The 19,024-nt window shown below is 38.4% G+C and overlaps 1 protein-coding gene across 5 annotated transcripts in view; it reads right to left on the bottom strand.

The window, feature by feature from the left end:
* The window catches only part of prkg2l (protein kinase cGMP-dependent 2, like), a 133,171-nt gene that overhangs the window by 51,941 nt on the left and 62,206 nt on the right, over positions 1 to 19,024 (bottom strand). For 4 of the 5 annotated variants that reach the window (XM_061964248.1, XM_061964239.1, XM_061964256.2 and 1 more), the window contains exons 11-13: positions 15,539 to 15,637; positions 15,322 to 15,469; positions 9,101 to 9,237 (exon numbers count right to left, since the gene is read on the bottom strand). The exons of the other annotated variant lie outside the window; for it this stretch is intronic. In XM_061964248.1, coding sequence (XP_061820232.1) covers positions 9,101 to 9,237; positions 15,322 to 15,469; positions 15,539 to 15,637 — 384 coding nt within the window. The remainder of the gene's footprint in view (positions 1 to 9,100; positions 9,238 to 15,321; positions 15,470 to 15,538; positions 15,638 to 19,024) is intronic. 5 annotated transcript variants of the gene reach the window in all.

Here is a 19,024-nt window from a genome sequence, read left to right as displayed (position 1 = left end):
GCTTTACAGCAAGTTAAAATATTAGACATTTCCTACAATATAAAAGGCTAAAATATATGTATTAATGTAAGAGACAATACAAAATCAATACAAAAAACACTGAATAAAATAATATAAAAACAATATAAAAAAACAACATAAAAATCACAGCAGCCAAAGAGTAGCTAATTAAAAGCCTGAACAAATAAATGAGTTTGCTTTTGATGGTGTCAAAAGAGTCAATAGAGCGCATTGAGGGCGGAAAATGGTTCCAAAGCATGGTAGAAACAGCCTAGAAAGATGGTCCTCTCTAATCCAAAAACAAGTGTGGGGAACCTTCAGCCGATTCTGATCCACAGACATCAGAGCCTGAGGCAGGGTGCAAGGCTGGATCTGATCACAGAAGGAGCCGGAGCCATGCAAGGCTCTGACAACTAAAACCAGAATTTTGAACTTGCTCCCATAGGACAATGGCAGCCAATGTAGTTATTTTAGAATAGGGGATATATGGGTCCTCCTATTTGTTTGGGTCAAAATTCTCACTGCAGAGGTTAGCACTAATTGCAGAGGAGAGAACTTCTTCTTGTTCAGACATGAAAACAAACTGGAACAATAGTGAATGACAAGTTCCAAAACATTCTGTGACACCATTTTCCTAAGTTTAGAAATGTTCCTTAGTTGTTGCAATGTAAGCAGCTCACCAGCTGCTTACATTGCTGCAGGAATGTCATGTCCTTGTCAAAGATAACTCCCACGTTTCTAAGGCTTGGCTTAGCGACTGGCCCAAGTCACCCAAGCACTGTTAAATCACTGGAATGAAATCATCAGGTGCAATAACCAGTGTTTCTATTTTATCTGCATTAAGCTACAGCGAGTTATCGCTTAGCCATTGTTTTATGTCCACTACACAATGAAGCAAAGAGCCATCTTCTAGATCTCAGATGGCTTAAAATAGCAGTAGAGCTGAATATCAGCAAAAAAGTGAAAACAAACCATCACTACACCTTTGGATGATCTTTCACTATATGAAATGTAACTTACTTCACCGAGTATTATTGATTTATTTATTTACTTTTATTGTGATTACTTATGGAGTATATTGTGAATAAATTGAGAACAGGAAGTGAACAAATGTTTTAGCAACTGTTATGTAAAAGAAAAGGGGTAGGATTAAAGGGGAACATTATCACCAGACCTATGTAAGCGTCAATATATACCTTGATGTTGCAGAAAAAAGACCATATATTTTTTTAACCGATTTCCGAACTCTAAATGGATGAATTTTGGCGAATTAAACGCCTTTCTAATATTCGCTCTCGGAGCGATGACGTCACAACAGGAAGCAATCCGCCATTTTCTCAAACACCGAGTCAAATCAGCTCTGTTATTTTCTGTTTTTTCGACTGTTTTCCGTACCTTGGAGACATCATGCTCGTCGGTGTGTTGTCGGAGGGTGTAAAAACACGAACAGATTCAAGTTACACCAGTGGCCCAAAGATGCGAAAGTGGCAAGAAATTGGACGTTTGTTCCGCACACTTTACCGACGAAAGCAATGCTACGACAGAGATGGCAAGAATGTGTGGATATCCTGCGACACTCAAAGCAGATGCATTTCCAACGATAAAGTCAAAGAAATCTGCCACCAGACCCCCATTGAATCTGCCGGAGTGTGTGAGCAATTCAGGGACAAAGGACCTCGGTAGCACGGCAAGCAATGGCGGCAGTTTGTTCCCACAGACGAGCGAGCTAAACCCCCTGGATGTCTTGGCTGACACCGTCCCGAAGATATCAAGAGAAGAATATCGACCCTAGCTTCCCTGGCCTGCTGACATGAGGGTATGTCTACAGAATATATTAATTGATGAAAATTGGGCTGTCTGCACTCTCAAAGTGCATGTTGTTGCCAAATGTATTTCATATGCTGTAAACCTAGTTCATAGTTGTTAATTTCCTTTAATGCCAAACAAACACATACCAATCGTTGGTTAGAAGGCGATCGCCGAATTCGTCCTCGCTTTCTCCCGTGTTGCTGGCTGTCGTGTCGTTTGTCGGTTTCGCTTGCATACGGTTCAAACCGATATGGCTCAATAGCTTCAGTTTCTTCTTCAATTTCGTTTTCGCTACCTGCCTCCACACTACAACCATCCGTTTCAATACATTTGTAATCTGTTGAATCGCTTAAGCCGCTGAAATCCGAGTCTGAATCCGAGCTAATGTCGCTATAGCTTGCTGTTCTTTCCGCCATGTTTGTTTGTGTTGGCTTCACTATGTGACGTCACAGGAAAATGGACGGGTGGTTAAAATCAGGCACTTTGAAGCTTTTTTTAGGGATATTGCGTGATGGGTAAAATTTTGAAAAAAACTTCGAAAAATATAATAAGCCACTGGGAACTGATTTTTAATGGTTTTAACCATTCTGAAATTGTGATAATGTTCCCCTTTAAATAAGCTCTGCTTCTTCCTACTCCTTTTCGAACATGTTGAAAAGAGTAACTAGAAATTGTGATGTATCATGTTGTATGCTTGCATGTTCGAAATAACCTCAAACTCAAACTCAAATGGTTCAAATACAGCAAAAATAACGCAAGACCCAACATTGAATCTTGAAGCACTTCACTCAACAAATACGCTGACTCAGACCTTATTTGGTTAGCTGCAACACTAAGGCTACGCCCATATAAATAAGAGGAGAACCACTTTAGAACTGACTCTGACAGTCAACCTTGATACTTCAGTCTTATCAGAAAAATCTGATGATCAGAACAAATCTAAAAAAACTACAACAGTGCATTTTACAGAATCAGCAGACCTCATAATGTCACCAGACACTTTCAGTAAGTTTTTTTCCGTGATGCAGGAAAAAGGTCAGCTGTTCACAGACCACCTTTCTCAAGGATCTTAGACACGAACAGGAGCTTAGAAATGGGCCTAAAAGTATTGAGAACCATCAAGTCTAAACTTGCTTTTTTAAGTAATGGCTTCACAATGGCATGTTTGAAAGCATTGGGAAACACACCAGGAGACAAAGAGAGGCTCACCCTTTTGGTAAACACAAAGGCCAATTTCCTCAAACACTTTTAGGAAAAGCCTACAAGGAAAGACGTCAGATGAACAAGAGGAAGGCTTCAACTTGGTCACCAATGCCGAAATATCATCAAACGTCACAGTCCTAAATGAGGACCACATGCTGGTGACAGGCTCAAAGAGAGCAGGGGTACCTAGCGATTTTATCCCTAATCATCTTGATTTTGTTAGTGAAAAATCTGAAAAAGGCATTGCTGTCCGCTTAAAAAAAAACAGGAGTATCTGGAGCAGCAGGACATACAAGAAAAATGATATTGTCAAACAACACTTTGGGATTTTTCTTATTCAATGTTACTATTGGCCAGATATACAGTAGTCAGATCTAACATTTTCAACCATCACATTGTAGGATGACACAAGATCCCTAAATTAGAGCCTGTGCACCTCACGGTTAGTGGATGTCCACTGGCGTTCAGTCTTTCGACGTAGTCTCTTAAGTCTTAGGATATCTTTATTTGTCCAAGGGCACACTTTTTTCTGTATAGACAAGTTGGATTTAACAGGAGCCACCTGATACAGAATTCTTACACATGATCGTTAAAAAAGTGAATGAGAGCGTCCACATCGAGGCAATCCATGGCTAAAAGAGGGTTGAAAATCTATCTGCAGTATTATCAGAGATACCACGCCTCTTAGACCTGACTCCTGGATGCTTGGGCTCAGGACTATGATCACTCATGTAGACATCATTTACAGACACATTTCAAATGTCTATGCCAAGTAAAAAAAACTAAGTCTAAAATATAGCATTCTTGGTGAGTGGGCTGAGAAACATGCTCCTCAAAATTAAAAACGTCAGTCAATGTTAGGAGTTCCATTGCACAGCAAAAAGAGCCGTCATCAACATGAAGGTTAAAATCCCCTAAGATTAAAACAGGTTTCAACATTGTTAAAGAGGACAAGAAGCAATTAAAATCCTAGGAGGACGGTAGATCAATACGCAGCAGAAAGGGGGTGAAAACCCCACCTTGACCATCTGCGATTGAAAAGCAGATAATTTTTTAGACTGGAACACTTTGCATGTGTACTCATGCCTGTGCACAAAAGCCAGGCCCCCGCCACGGCAACAGGAGTGGGGCTTTCTGACAGCAGAGCAGCCAGCTGGGCAGAGTTCATTGAAATTAATAAACTATTCTTCTCTCTGCCATGTCTCAGAAAGACACATGATGTTCAGCTTTTCTCTTGAGAAAAGATTGTTCAATGAAAAATATTTATTTGCAATTGAATGAGCGGTCAACAGGCCAACGTGAATTGTGGATGCCGTCACATCAGCAGGATTGGTCTAAAGCCTGCCCAGCGGTCACATGGACTCCAGCTGGTCCACGTGGGTAGAGCCGACGCGAACTTGGAAGTAGATGATGGCGACAAAGGCCCCTGACCACAACTACCGCGCCGTGGAGGGTCCAAGTCACCCGCAGTCTAAGCTGGCGGTGACGTGGACACGTTGTCTCACACATCTTGTAGGGGAATCTGGTGCAGGCATCGAGCGCGATGGCAGCCATGACGGCCAAAGATAACGGAGCCCATGCACGCTGCGGCACGACTTCTCTTGACCGTGAGCCTCTTTTCCTCAATCTACTAAGGACTTTGCTTGACACAGCAGCAAGTATTAAAGTGAGTTAAGATTGCTTTTAAAGGAGGAAATGCTCGTTTGTACCTGTCCCGTGTATCAAACAAGCGCTGCATTTACTTTTTGATGTGAAACAAAAAGTCCCAATCATAAGTCCTTAAAGTCAAGACACATTCATCTGTTATTTGGGCTGATATGAGCGGTAGAAAATGGATGGATGGATGGATGATCACACGTATGTGGAAAAAAAATACCAGTAATATTCTACACAGCTGGAGACAAGCCTTGGCACTACCAGTCACAGGTGCCATCTCTCTGTAGGCAACCACCTGATGTAGTTTTTTTTTTTAGTTAACTTCACAAGATGGCGGTCAATATGAATTACAATTCAGCTGTTCTTATTAGGCATGTCTTAGAGTAGTCGACTATTCAATGAGTCTGAATAGACAATCAACCTCTCAGTTAAATCTTCGGACATCGATCCCAAGTTGGGTACCCGAGGTCGCCTGGTACAGCGGGTGTGTTGGGAGGATGTTTGGTGATCGGGGTGCGTTGGCCCGTCAGGACACACCACCACAAGACCGAAGGCCCCTGTCAGACATGTACAATGCTTCGCCAAAGCCATAGTGGGTCTCTCTGGAAGTTGGCCCTACGTGTGCGACCAGTTCGCTCGGGCAGGAATTCTTCCTTAATACTGCCCTTTGGCAACATTAATGATCTTTCCACAAGTTAACCAACAAAACCTGTTGTTACATGTACTTCCTCTAGATCAGGCATCTCTAACTCACGACACAGAGGCACTTATTGTGTGGCCCTCTACTTAACTTCGTAGTTCAGAGTAACTGTGGCCCGCGCACCCTGGGCGGTTAAAAGTTAAATACATTATGGCAATCTTCAATCCCACTAGAAAGAACATTACCTAAAATATTGGTACAGACATAAAAATGACACACAATAAACTCACATTGGGCAACACAATGAGCTCTTGATACTGTGCATAAACATACATGAAGCATACATGCTCAGCGGTCTATGGCTAAATTGGGACCCTATGCTAAATTTTATTCGGAGCAGAACATTTGTTAATTTTTTAATAATATGAAACGATTTTTATACTTTTTGGATCGAATTTCAATTTAATTTGATGCATGTTTTATAATTATATAAATCCATGGGGAAAAGTGTTCAATCATAATCAATCTACCGTAATTCTAAGTAATCAATACATACCGTATTTTTCGGACTATAAGTCACAGTTTTTTTCATATTTTGGCCGGGGGTGCGACTTATACTCAGGAGCGACTTATGTGTGAAATTATTAACACATTACCGTAAAATATCAAATAATATTATTTAGTCCATTCACGTAAGAGACACTACGTATAAGATTTTATCGGATTTAGCGATTAGGAGTGACAGATTGTTTGGAAAACGTATAGCATGTTCTATATGTTATAGTTATTTGAATGACTCTTACAATAATGTGTTATGTTAACATACCAGGCACGTTCTCAGTTGGTTATTTATGCGCCATATAACGTACACTTATTCAGCCTGTTGTTCACTATTCTTTATTTATTTTAAATTGCCTTTCAAATGTCTATTCTTGGTGTTGGGTTTTATCAAATAAATTTCCCCAAAAAATGCGACTTATACTCACTCCAGTGCGACTTATATATGTTTTTTTTCCTTCTTTATTATGCATTTTCGGCCGGTGCGACTTATTCTCCGGAGCGACTTATACTCCAAAAAATACAGTACATTTACCAGGGATTTAACCCAATATGTCTGCCACTCAAGACCGGCACTAACGCTGCGTGCCACAGGGAACATCCTGGCAAATTTGCCATGATATTCTTATCAGTGACTGATAATTGACTGAATGTTAGAAACATGTGCGGTAAAATATCCCATAAAATGCCGTGTCATTAATTAATTTACATTTTAAATGCACATTTTCACGCAAAACAGGGCCCCCACGGATCACGTGATCTGCATTCAATATATTCATATTAGACAACCTAATCAATTATCACATTTGGACATGTAACCCTTAAATTGCTGGATGTATTTGTCACAAAAAGTAAAAGGTTAACAAAACTCTTAATAAATGTCACTGATTTTAGAACAATATATTAAGAGTTCAGGGCCAATAACCGATTCACACCATTCTCTACCAGCTAGTAAAAACACATTTTACACAAGATCGCCTTATCGTTCACATTTCACTTTTGAAAATGTCGTTTTACTTCAGAAAGCGACAAGCGGCATGCTGTCTTTGCGGCACATACAGACAAATCTATCAGGACCAATTAGTATATCAAAATTTGATAAGCTCATCCAATATCAGCCCTCATGTTTGGTTATTTCCTGTCTGTTTTGCCGTGATTGTAACTAAATTAAAGCATCAATAATGAATAGCTTAATGAAATCAGTGAGCGTGTGGTTCCCTCACCTACTGGGGGCAAAAAGAGTCCTGATAAATCTGAGTGGTCCGTGAGCAAGAAAGTTTGACACTGAGTGGTGGGGAAAATGCCATCTATTGCCTGTGTAGCCGCTACTCTCTCCAATGAAGAACTGATTTGTGTTTAATGTAATGATGTCATACAGCAGCTGTCATGGTAATGTAATGTCAATGTTTTTGCAAATGTTTTCAAATTGAGACTATTATTTTGGTTGTTGGAAACAATTCAATTGCAACCCAAATCAGCAGGATTGCTGTTCCATGAAAAAACTCCACAAAAAACATGGATTTAATAAAAACAAGGAAAATTGAGATATCTATTTTTGCATCTGAACTCTTCATATGTTCTTTATTCATTTCAATTTTTGTGTCAAAAAACTATTTTCAAAACAAGGAATATATTGACCGCAAACAATGTAATATACAGTAACATACATCACAGATATTTCACATCAACTAGTAATATTTTACATTATACTTTGATGTGTTATCATTTTACTAAATATTGTATACTACTATAATAAGTCCGAGTTCTTATGGACTATAGCAGGATATATATATATATATATATATATATATATATATATATATATATATATATATATATATATATATATATATATATATATATATATATATAAACCTGCATGTTTGCTTTGTTTTGTTAACGTTAACATTTCAACTTGTTCCTGTTACATTACACCTGTTTGCCCTTTTATTCCACTTTATGTTTTTTTAAAATAATGAACTTTTTAGAATGTGTTGCAGGCCATTAAAAAACAGCTTTGGACACCTCTGGATAAAAGTGACCCAGATGCTGATTGAGAAGAGTGTGGGAAAGTTGAACATCTTGGCTGAACTTAGCTACCTGAAAGGCTGCTTACTTAAGTAAGCTTTTGTTCTTTAAAGTCATCATACAGATAAATTTCAGCACGACGGTGAGATTTGAGACAGAAGCATTCTGCAGTGCACTCCTTAGCAACTCCATAGAGAAGTCTACAGAGCAGAGAACATGGTCTGTTGTAAGGAACATGTAAGCTTACTTCTGGTTCTGTTCAACATTGGCATGTGTGCTCAACAAATCTGTGTCCATATTAGGGTAAACAAACATCCTGTTTTCCGAGGACATGTCCTGTTTTTGCATCCTATCCTGGCCAGCCTGTTTTTTTTAATTTTAGAAAATGATTAAAATGTCCTGGTTTAAGTTATATCAGACAATTTTGTAAAAGCTATTTTATAGTTTAAGTTAGATTTTTTATAAGCATGCTTTAAATGTGTTGAATTTAATTACCATATTTTTCGGATTATAAACCGCAAATTTTTTCCGAAACCTTGAACCCTGCGGTTTATACAAAGGTGCGGTTAATCTATTAATATTTTTTTGCTAACGGCTAAACCATGGAATAGAGTCAGCAAAGAAATCAAACAATTTCCTAAAATTATTCTCTTTAAGAAACTGTTCACATTCAAAGTGTTTACAAAGTACAAGGAAGAAGAATCCTGATAAATATATTGAACCTTATTAAAAAAGGAGAAAAATGTATTAATCTCATAAAGGATGAATTAAGACATCAATGATTTTTCTGTTTTGTTTGATCAGCCCTTTTACTGCCGTGGTACAGGCACTGTTTGGAAACAATTCAAGTATACAAATAAATATTAATAAAATATTTCTATGTAAATATCGTTTTTCACTATGTTTTAGTATATATCTGCGGCTTATTCTCCGGTGAAACTAATATATGAACAAATCTCTTTTTCATTTAAAGTTTAGTGGGTGCGGCTTCTATACCAATGCGGATTATGGTCCGAAAAATAAGGTAATAAGCATATTTAAGTAACTAGTTGCGGTTTATATACCAATGCAGATTATAGTCCGAAAAATAAGGTAATAAGCATATTTAAGTAACTAGTTGCCGGGCCAAGTGTCCTGGTATTCTAGACTATTCGTTCCTATGTTCATGCATATTGAAGCTGTAAAACACAATCTCAACAGACACACCTGATGATAAATGCGGAGTTGGTTTGCTGAAGGATATTCTTCTCAGAGTAAATGTGTTCTTGCTGTCTGTTATCCACAATGTGCTTCTTTTTAATACATTTCAGAGCAAATGTGGTGTCTTCGTCCTTTAGCTTCACCTGCGACACAATACACACTGTCAAAGAAATCACCTCTCAATAGCTTCCAAAGACAGAAGAGAAACAAACACATTTATCCAATCATCCTATTGCTTGTGTAGGAAGAATCCTACCACTTATAAAACGTCACATCTTAACTTTATCTTATCATGGAGCACAACCTATGAAATTGTGTTGTGCAACTTCACCTCATCATGGAGTACAACATAAATATCTGTATTGTGCATAAGTTGGTATTTATAGAAAAAAGAAAATGCAGGTAGTAGTTTTGCATATATTTGCACCAAATGCGTAGAGCGGCATTTTCCAGACACACAAATTACAGCTAATACTCACGTTTAAAAAAACATGCATGTACTATAAAATGTATAACACATACTGTATAAGGTTTATATAAGGTACACTAAAGAAAATTATGAATATATATAACTGTACACAAAAAACCTATTCCTCTCAAATATTGTTCACAAATCTGTCTAAATCTGTGTAAGTGAGCATTTCTTCTTTGCCAAGATAATCCAACTCACGCTACAGGTGTGGCATATGAAGATGCTGATTAAACACCATGATTATTGCACAGGTGTGCTTTAGGCTGCCCACAATAAAAGGCCACTGAAATTTGGTGGGGATAGGGGGTTATGGTATGGGAAGGCGTATGTTAAGGACAACAAGTGCAAGTGCATTTTATTGATGGCATTTTGAATGCCCAGATATACCTTGACATACCATTTTTGTGCCATTCACCCGAGACCATCACCTCATGTTGCAGAATGACAGTGCACGGCCCTATGTAGCAAGGATCTGTACACAATTCCTGGAAGCTGAAAATATCTCAGTTCTTGCATGGCCAGCATACTGACCGGTAGTGATGGGTTGATGAGGCGTCATGAAGCCTTTCGACACATTGCAAAACTGTATTGATACTGTGTCAATACTGTGTCACTAAATACTGACATCTGCTGGACATTAAAAATCCCTACAGGCAACCTATGGACCGACTCAACTGACACTGATTTTATGACCTAGTACAGTGGTTCTCAAATGGGGGTACGCGTACCCCTGGGGGTACTTGAAGGTATGCCAAGGGGTACGTGAGATTTTTAAAAAATATTCTAAAAATAGCAACAATTCAAAAATCCTTTATAAATATATTTATTGAATAATACTTCAACAAAATATGAATGTAAGTTCATAAACTCAGTGAAGCACAAGCTCAGGTTTGTCACTAAAATGTCTGTCAAAAAGAACTGTGAAAAGAAATGCAACAATGCAATATTCAGTGTTGACAGCTAGATTTTTTGTGGACATGTTCCATAAATATTGATGTTAAAGATTTTTTTTTTTTGTGAAGAAATGTTTAGAATTAAGTTCATGAATCCAGATGGATCTCTAATACAATCCCCAAAGAGGGCACTTTAAGTTGATGATTACTTCTATGTGGAGAAATCTTTATTTATAATTGAATCACTTGTTTATTTTTCAACACGTTTGTGCTGTATTTTACTTCTTTATCTTTTTTTTTTTCAACCAAAAATGCTTTGCTCTGATTAGGGGGTACTTGAATAAAAAAAAAAATCACAGGGGGTACATTGCTGAAAAAAGGTTGAGAACCACTGACCTAGTATATAGAATAATATAAACCAAGTCATTGTATTTCATTTAGGATTATTTCATAACTTCATTTAAATAAAAATATATTTTTTGTCTTTTTTAGATACAGTCAATAAATAATGTGAACATGTATCATAACATGGAAATCTAAGAGAACGTGTTGTGAATGAGGATGCTTGTGGACCTGGAAATTATTATTATTTTTTTTTACACATTTTTATTTAAAAAAAAACAGTTTTTCCAACGTATTCAATTTTAGATGCTTTCTCTTCTTAGTTATTATTTCTCCGGCTGTAGAAAAGACCCGCTCTCAGGGCACAGAGGAGGCGTCAGTGCGACACAGTTCGCGTATCGGTCACGTGACCAAAACAGCTCATGATCGGTCACGTGACTTTCTTAAAGCGGTACGCGCACCGACACAGGGTTTCGCTCTATGAGCTCGACGCATGCGCCGATGCATCGGTGTTGCCGGACCCATCACTACTGACCGGACATGTCAGCCAAAAGTATACGACAGTGTGTTCCAGTTCCTGACAATATCAGGCAATTGAAGAAAAGTGGACCAACATTCCAAAGGCCACAATCAAAAACCTGATCAACTCCATGTGTTGCACTGCATGCGGCAAATGGTGGTCACACCAGATACTGACTGCGTTTATGACCCTCCAGACCCCGATAAAGCAAAACTGCACATTTCAGATTTGCCTTTTATTGTGGGCAGCCTAAGGCACACCTGTGCAATAAGTTGATATGCCACACCTGTGAGGTGGGATGGAATATCTTGGCAAATAAGAAGCGCTCACTAACACCGAAAATGCTCACTTACACAGATTTAGACATACAGGTATTTGTGAACAATATTTGAGAGGAATAGGTATTTTGTGTATATAGTAAAAGCTGTAGATTTTTTAGTTCAAAAGGGGAGCCAAAACAAAGTGTTTTCTTTATATTTTTGTTCAGGTTTGTTTAAGGTGTATGAGCATTCCTCTAATTGTGGATATATTGCATATCCATCCATCCATTTTCTACCGCTTGTCCCTTTTGGGGTTGCGGGGGGTGCTGGAGCCTATCTCAGCTGCATTCGGGCGGAAGGCGGGCACCCTGGTTTGTTATATATTTTTTTCCCCCTGAAAATGTATACACTGTCCCAGGTTGCAAGAATTGGTACCGTATTGGTTCAAATGTGAAATGTACCTATCTTTAGCGTGCCCGATTATGTTTGTCGGCATGTTGCCAATATAATGTTTGCAGAATTATTTATTATGCACCACAAATGTTTGCCTGTGTATTGTTTTTTTTTATGCACGAGATGAATGTAATTTGCCTTTTTTATTTAGGAACAGTTGGTAATGGTTATGTGCAGTAAAACTTTTCATGAACTCAACTCACCTTAATGTGTGTTCGTAAATTTGTGTTGGACGTCTTAAATGAAGGAGCAGTTATTATGTTGGTTTACAGAGTAAACAACTAAAAAAGGTTTTGGGCATTGTTTTCTCTAACACATACATTTGTCTAAATATGGCCAAAGACACGCATTATTGTGGGCAAAATCTAATCTGTGTGAGAGAATCCCTCTGCCATGCTTTTACATGCTTTTAGTCTGTTGAGAATTATGATGAGCATGACTTTAGTAGTATGGCAGATTAGGGCAATTGATCTGTAGTTGTTACCGTCTTTGGTGCTCCCGTTTTTGTGCAGCATGACGAATTTCTGCTTTTGCCAATCATCTAGCCATTCACATTATTTCCATATTTCTTCACACAGCCCATGTATAATTACTTTAGTAGACTTCCTGCTATTCCTAACTAGTTCTGCTGGGATATTATATAGTCCAGGCGATTTTCCATCTTTCAAATGTCTGATAGCCATTTCTATTTCATTCATTAGTGGTGGTGGTTCATGATCAAATTCTGTGTGTTGCCGTACATCATTTGTCTTGAAGAAGTTGTCATTGAAGAGGTTTTCAACATATCTATTCCATCTCTTCAGAATATCTTTTGGTTCTGTCAGTGTGATTTCTTCCCTACTCTTGATGCACATTTGGCTGGGTTTGAAGGTAGATGTTTTCACTTTTCGAATCTGTTGGTACAATTCTTAAGACCTTTTCTGCATATTATAGTCCACCTTTTCACATTGTTTTTCTAGCCATTCCTTATTGTCTTTTCTAATCTTGCATTGAATTTCTCTCCTGAGTTCTTGATAGTCTTCCTTTTTACCTAATTTACCTAAGTCCTCTACCTTTCGCATATATACCATATGAAATAAAAGTAGTTTACACTACAGTGACGTTACCATCTATAAGCGTACAAGAATACATTGTTTATGATGGATTTACTGCGACAAAAACTCATCCAAAGTGCTAGTAACGGATATTATAGAACAGGGGTCGGGAACCTTTTTGGCTGAGAGAGCCATGAAAGCCAAATATTTAAAAATGTATTTCCGTGAGAGCCGTATAATATTTTTTAACAATGAATACAACTAAATGTGTGCATTTCTAAGTAAGAACAACATTTTTAGAGTAAAATGAGTCTCTTATTCTTTTTAATAACAATGTTGTTCTAAAGCTAACCAATAATAAATTAAATACTTCTTACCATTAATGCAACTTCTGGTGCTGCATGGTTTTGCTGATGGCTTTGTAGTCTGGTTGATACGTGGTTATTTTTAACACTGTGATTACCAGCGGAATTATTACTTATCGTGTTAAGCAGTGTCAGCTAAGATTGATCTGAGAGCCAGATGCAGTCATCAAAAGAGCCACATCTGCTCTAGAGCCATAGGTTCCCTACCCCTGTTATAGAAGCAGACATCATTGTTTACATCCAGAGCAGCCATCTTTGAAACAAACTCAGGGGTGGTGACAATGCTTCAACTTTCCGGTTCTGAAATCCGACCACGAGGGGCGTTCAAGTAAAAATTCCGACTAAGAACAAATTAAATGCTTTCACGTAAATGTTTGCATCGACTTCCTTCTTATTAACGAATAGGGAAAGGGGGACTGACGTATGCCGTAAAGCAAGTCAGCACATTTGTAGTTTTTTGTGTGGCAGGGTTCCTGCCACGTTTCTGAAAGTTCCTAAGTGCCAGGGAAAGCGATACAGACCCCATCAGGCCATGACAGATGTATCATTCAACAAGTTGTAAGTCCATGAAGCATCCCAAAAGTTATGAAAATATTTTATGAAGGCTGAAAAGTTACGTAGTACTGCTTTAAGTGAATGATTCTCTTTAATTTTTGTGTTATCCCCTTAATGACCAATGTGCATTAACATTATTTAGAGCACACAAATTTAGAATGTTTTTAAAAGTCAGTGCCTCACCAGCCATGCACCTTACTGCACATCACTGCTTTATATAAAAGATAGATGTACAAAATTAGCAGGGCATCAAATACTTATCCTCTTACCTGCAAATTAAAGATGAAATGTTTTTTTTAACTATAGGGGAATTATCTGAATAATAAATCCATGTGACACCTGTTCCATTATACCTTTCATATGCTGTAGTTAAATGTTATTTTAATGACGGCACGTCATTTCTGTTCTTGTGTGGTCACATTTACAATTCATCATCTGTTTCCTATAATGCATATAGAGCAAATATATTAAAATGCATCTTTTATTTTTGATTTTGTAGTCAAATTTGGATTCTTTTTATTGGTTTATTTCATGAGAGTTTGTGAAACGTAACCGTGGAGGAGCGATTGTCACATTTGGAAACTTCAAATTAGGGGTGTCGTGATAACTTTTTACACTTCCGATACGATACTGATATTGGAATTTTGAGTCTTGGCTTATACTGATATGGATGTAATATTATATCAGCAGTAAATCATAAATACATACTTGTGGAATGTTTGAAAAAGTTTGATCAAGTGAAAAATAGTCAAGCGGAGAACAGATATGAAAAACACTAACCTATTTATCATTAACCATTTGCGATGGACATATGCTGTCTTTAAATTGAAGTAGAGTGGTAATTGTTCTTCCGGCATCACTTAGAGGCCACAATAATTCATGAAGTTAAGCTCATGACACAGTAAGTTGAATGATGCGGAAACGCTTGTTACTGAATACTTTTTAATACACTTCTGCTTTGGATACTGTGAAAGTAATATGCAACAATACTTATTTTAAACATTTATATTGACAAATGTGATGTTTATACTGCAATATTGTTTAATTAGGGACACTTTTTATACATGTCTAGCTTGTGTGCTATTGTGTGCTGTGTAGCTGCTAGCTCCTGGTAGCCTTTAGCCTACCATGTTTACCTTTAGTAAATGACTTATGACTGCTATCAGGCTGATATCTGATATCAATATTGGACAAGGACAGCCCAAGTTCAAATGGTAAGTACTACAGTACCAGTATCCATCCATCCATTTTCTATACCGCTTATGCTCATTAGGGTGGCGGGTAAGCTGAAAGCTACTAGTACCAGTAATACAATAAAAATATATTAACTCACAAGCTCCACTCGTCCAAATCCTCCCATGCCGAGAGTCGCTATGACCTGCAGATCCTGGAATGGCTGATTATGTGGCAGGAGCATAATCCTCTCCTTTAAACGTATCAGCTCTTGGGCCTCAGCGGAATCAATCTGTGGTGAATGTGGCCTGAGACAGCAATACGAAACTATACTCAAATAATTTCCTACAATAGAGACTATGTTTTCTTGCACTCACAGGGCATTTCTCTTCTCATCACTCCTGGAAAGTTCTTCCACATATTCTTTCAAGTAAGCCTGAAGTTCTTCATAGGTTCCTACCATCTGGTTGAAATTACTGCAGAGAAAGTAAAAAGCGGTCAATTTTTTTTCCTGTCACACAAATATAAAAATAAGTTAAACGCTTTGAACAACTGAAACAATGACACACTTACTTTGTTAAAAAAGAGATGATGCACATGGTTATACTGGACTGGGAGGTTTTACAATTATCAACACAAATGTGTTTACACATGCACGAGCACAGCTTAGTAGACTGTAGTGCTTGTGATGGGCGGTTTTGCGAAAAACAAACACCGACACAAACTCCCGTAGCCTACACTTTCACGTGTGCAGTGTAGCCATCTGTATTGCAGTCGCTCCCCCACACTAACATATCACAATTTATTTTTTATAAAAGAAAGCCATAGAACAACTCTAAATTCCTCAATAAAACGTTCTGCTTCCCACCAGTTCCCACTAGAGATTTAATTATTTGCTCTTTGAAGGGAGACGGATCTTGAGGAACCATTCCTTTCAAAGAGCGGTTCAAAAGACTTGCTTGTTACTTTAGTTCTTATTATACTGTTTTTTAATCAATGAAACAAATTACTACCAGTAGCAGTTATAAAATAAGATGTGGATTAGAACAATCTATACAAATATTGGTATTAATAGGGCGAAACCATCCTTGCCCAGGCACATCCTCCTGGTTTTGGAGTATAAATATTTGGGGTTTTAGCACCAGCCACTAGACCAGATCTGACCAATGTAAGTCCATGAGCACGAACTGATGAAGCCTCTAAGACAAACCAAACAGTCCAGTTGCGATCAATTGATTGCCCTGAGATAACAGTGACCTGGATGAATGAGCACATTCATAGACATATACAAATATTAGTCTATTGGTGGGAATTGTTCCAAAATATTGACTTTATTTTTATTTTTATTGTGTTTTCATTGTAAATATTACATAAGGTGGTGACATATCCTTATGCTTTAACAGTGACATCACTATTTAGAATTTTCACTAACCGAAACAAACTTTGTAGCACAAGAGCCTTTTAACAATACAGAAAAAACCCCATTAGTTATAAGTAAGAGTATTATGTATTTATATGTATAAAAAGTATAAATCAAACTGAACAACAAACAGCAGCCTAAGCAGAGAAGCCCAGACTTCCCTCTCCCCAGCCACTTTGTCCAGCTCCTCCCGGAGGATCCAGAGGCGTTACCAGGCCAGCCGGGAGACATAGTCTTCCCAACGTGTCCTGGGTCTTCCCCTTGGCCTCCTGCCGGTCGGACGTGCCCCAAACACTCCCTAGGGAGGCGTTCGGGTGGCATCCTGAGCAGATGCCCGAAACACCTCACCTGGCTCCTGTCGATGTGAAGGAGCAGCGACTTTACTTTGAGTTCCTCCCGGATGACAGAGCTTCTCACCCTATCCTAAGGGAGAGACCCGACACCCGGCGGAGGAAACTCATTTCGGCCGCTTGTACCCGTGATCTTGTCCTTTCGGTCATAACCCAAAGCTCATGACCATAGGTGAGGATGGGAACATAGATCGACCGGTAAATTGAGAGCTTTGCCTTTTCGGCTTAGCTCCTTCACCACAATGGATCGATACAGCGTCCGCATTACTGAAGACGCCGCACTGATCGGCCTGTCGATCTCACAATCCACTCTTCCCTCACTCGTGAACAAGACTCCTAGGTACTTAAACTCCTCCACTTGAGGCAAGATCTCCTCCCCAACTTGGAGATGGCACTCCACCCTTTACCGGGCGAGAACCATGGACTCTTACTTTTCATAAAGGTATTTGAGCTGCTCTTTGTCTGATGCCTCACCTAATATAAAATATAAATAAAAGCAGAAAAAAAGGGATTCCAAATGCTGCAAAGTTTCCTTTGACTGTGACTCATTTTCTAGTCATGTTGCCAGTCAGGTGATGCTGTAACTGTAAGGTGCATAAAAAAACGACTCCCAAACGAACGGCTCGCTATTGTGAATCGTTTTTTTATACAAAACCCAAAACCAGTGAAGTTGGCACGTTGTGTAAATTGTAAATAAAAGCAGAATACAATGATTTGCAAGTCCTTTTTAACTTATATTCAATTGAATAGACTGCAAAGACAAGATACTTAACATTTGAACTGGAAAACATAGTTGTTTTTTGCAAATCTTAGCTCATTTGGAATTTGATGCCTGCAACAAAAAGTGTAAGATTCTCAGTTTGAACATTCAATATCTTGTCTTTGCAGTCTATTCAATTGAATATAAGTTGAAAAGGATTTGCAAATCCTTGTATTCTGTTTTTATTTACCATTTACACAATGTGCCAACTTCACTGGTTTTGGATTTTGTAATAAAGTGTATTCCCGGTGCCCTTCAAATTGACTCGCAACAGGCGAGTCAATCTGAAGGAGCTGCCTCGCAACAGGCCTAGTAAACCCATACGACAGACTAATCGCATCACTAGCTGCTCGAACATACAGTAGTTGTACACGTCAGCTCTAATGACACTAGGACTAGATAATCAGAGATTACAAAGAGGAACATAGCTAGTACTTGTAATCTCACCAGAAAGATGGCTCGACATTGAGTACTTGTTTTGGGCCTGTCTGCAAGAGGCAATGATGAGAGATATAGTAGATTTAAAGGTGGCTGGCTAGTTGCACTGCAGAACTGCTTCTAAAGTGCCCATTAAAAGTGGTAGATGTCTCCTGCCTGTTTGAAAACATAGCAAAACGCCACAGGTAGGAGCATGATAACATGAATGTGCAGTAAGTGAGAGTGTCTCCATGGTGTTGCCCCGTATAGTACAGGCAAAATCCACATTTAAATAAGGCGGTCTGCACCACTTTCAATTGTAACAGTCTTATAGTAAATCACATGCAACATGCCCACTAATAATACACATTATTTTATAGATTGTTCAAGCTGCTTAGTGTGTGGTATTTGCATCTTAGTAAATCAGGTCTTCTATGAAGAAGGCAATGTTACTACTGTATTAGCACAGAAAAAAAGTGCTGGAGCATGATGGAACAGCATGTAGACATGATGCCCCTTTCACATTTCTGAAGGCCCACTCATATATGCCTGCCTCAAACTGGCCCTGGGGGGAAACTACCGTATTTTTCGGACAATAAATCGCTCCGGAGTATACGTCGCACCGGCCGAAAATGCACAATAAAGAAGGGAAAAAACATATATACGTCGTACTGGAGTATAAGTCGCATTTTTGGGGGAAATTTATTTGATAAAATTCAACACCAAGAATAGACATTTGAAAGGCAATTTAAAATAAATAAAGAATAGTGAACAACAGGCTGAATAAGTATACGCCACATGACGCACAAATAACCAACTGAGAACGTGCCTGGTATGTTAACGCAACACATCATAGCAAGAGTCATTCAAATAACTATAACATATAGAACATGCTATACGTTTACCAAACAATCTG

The sequence above is a fragment of the Nerophis lumbriciformis genome, linkage group LG02, assembly GCF_033978685.3.
Source record: "Nerophis lumbriciformis linkage group LG02, RoL_Nlum_v2.1, whole genome shotgun sequence".
Taxonomy (NCBI): domain Eukaryota; kingdom Metazoa; phylum Chordata; class Actinopteri; order Syngnathiformes; family Syngnathidae; genus Nerophis; species Nerophis lumbriciformis.
Note: the sequence above shows the minus strand (reverse complement) of the source record. Positions and strands in the feature narration are given on the sequence as shown.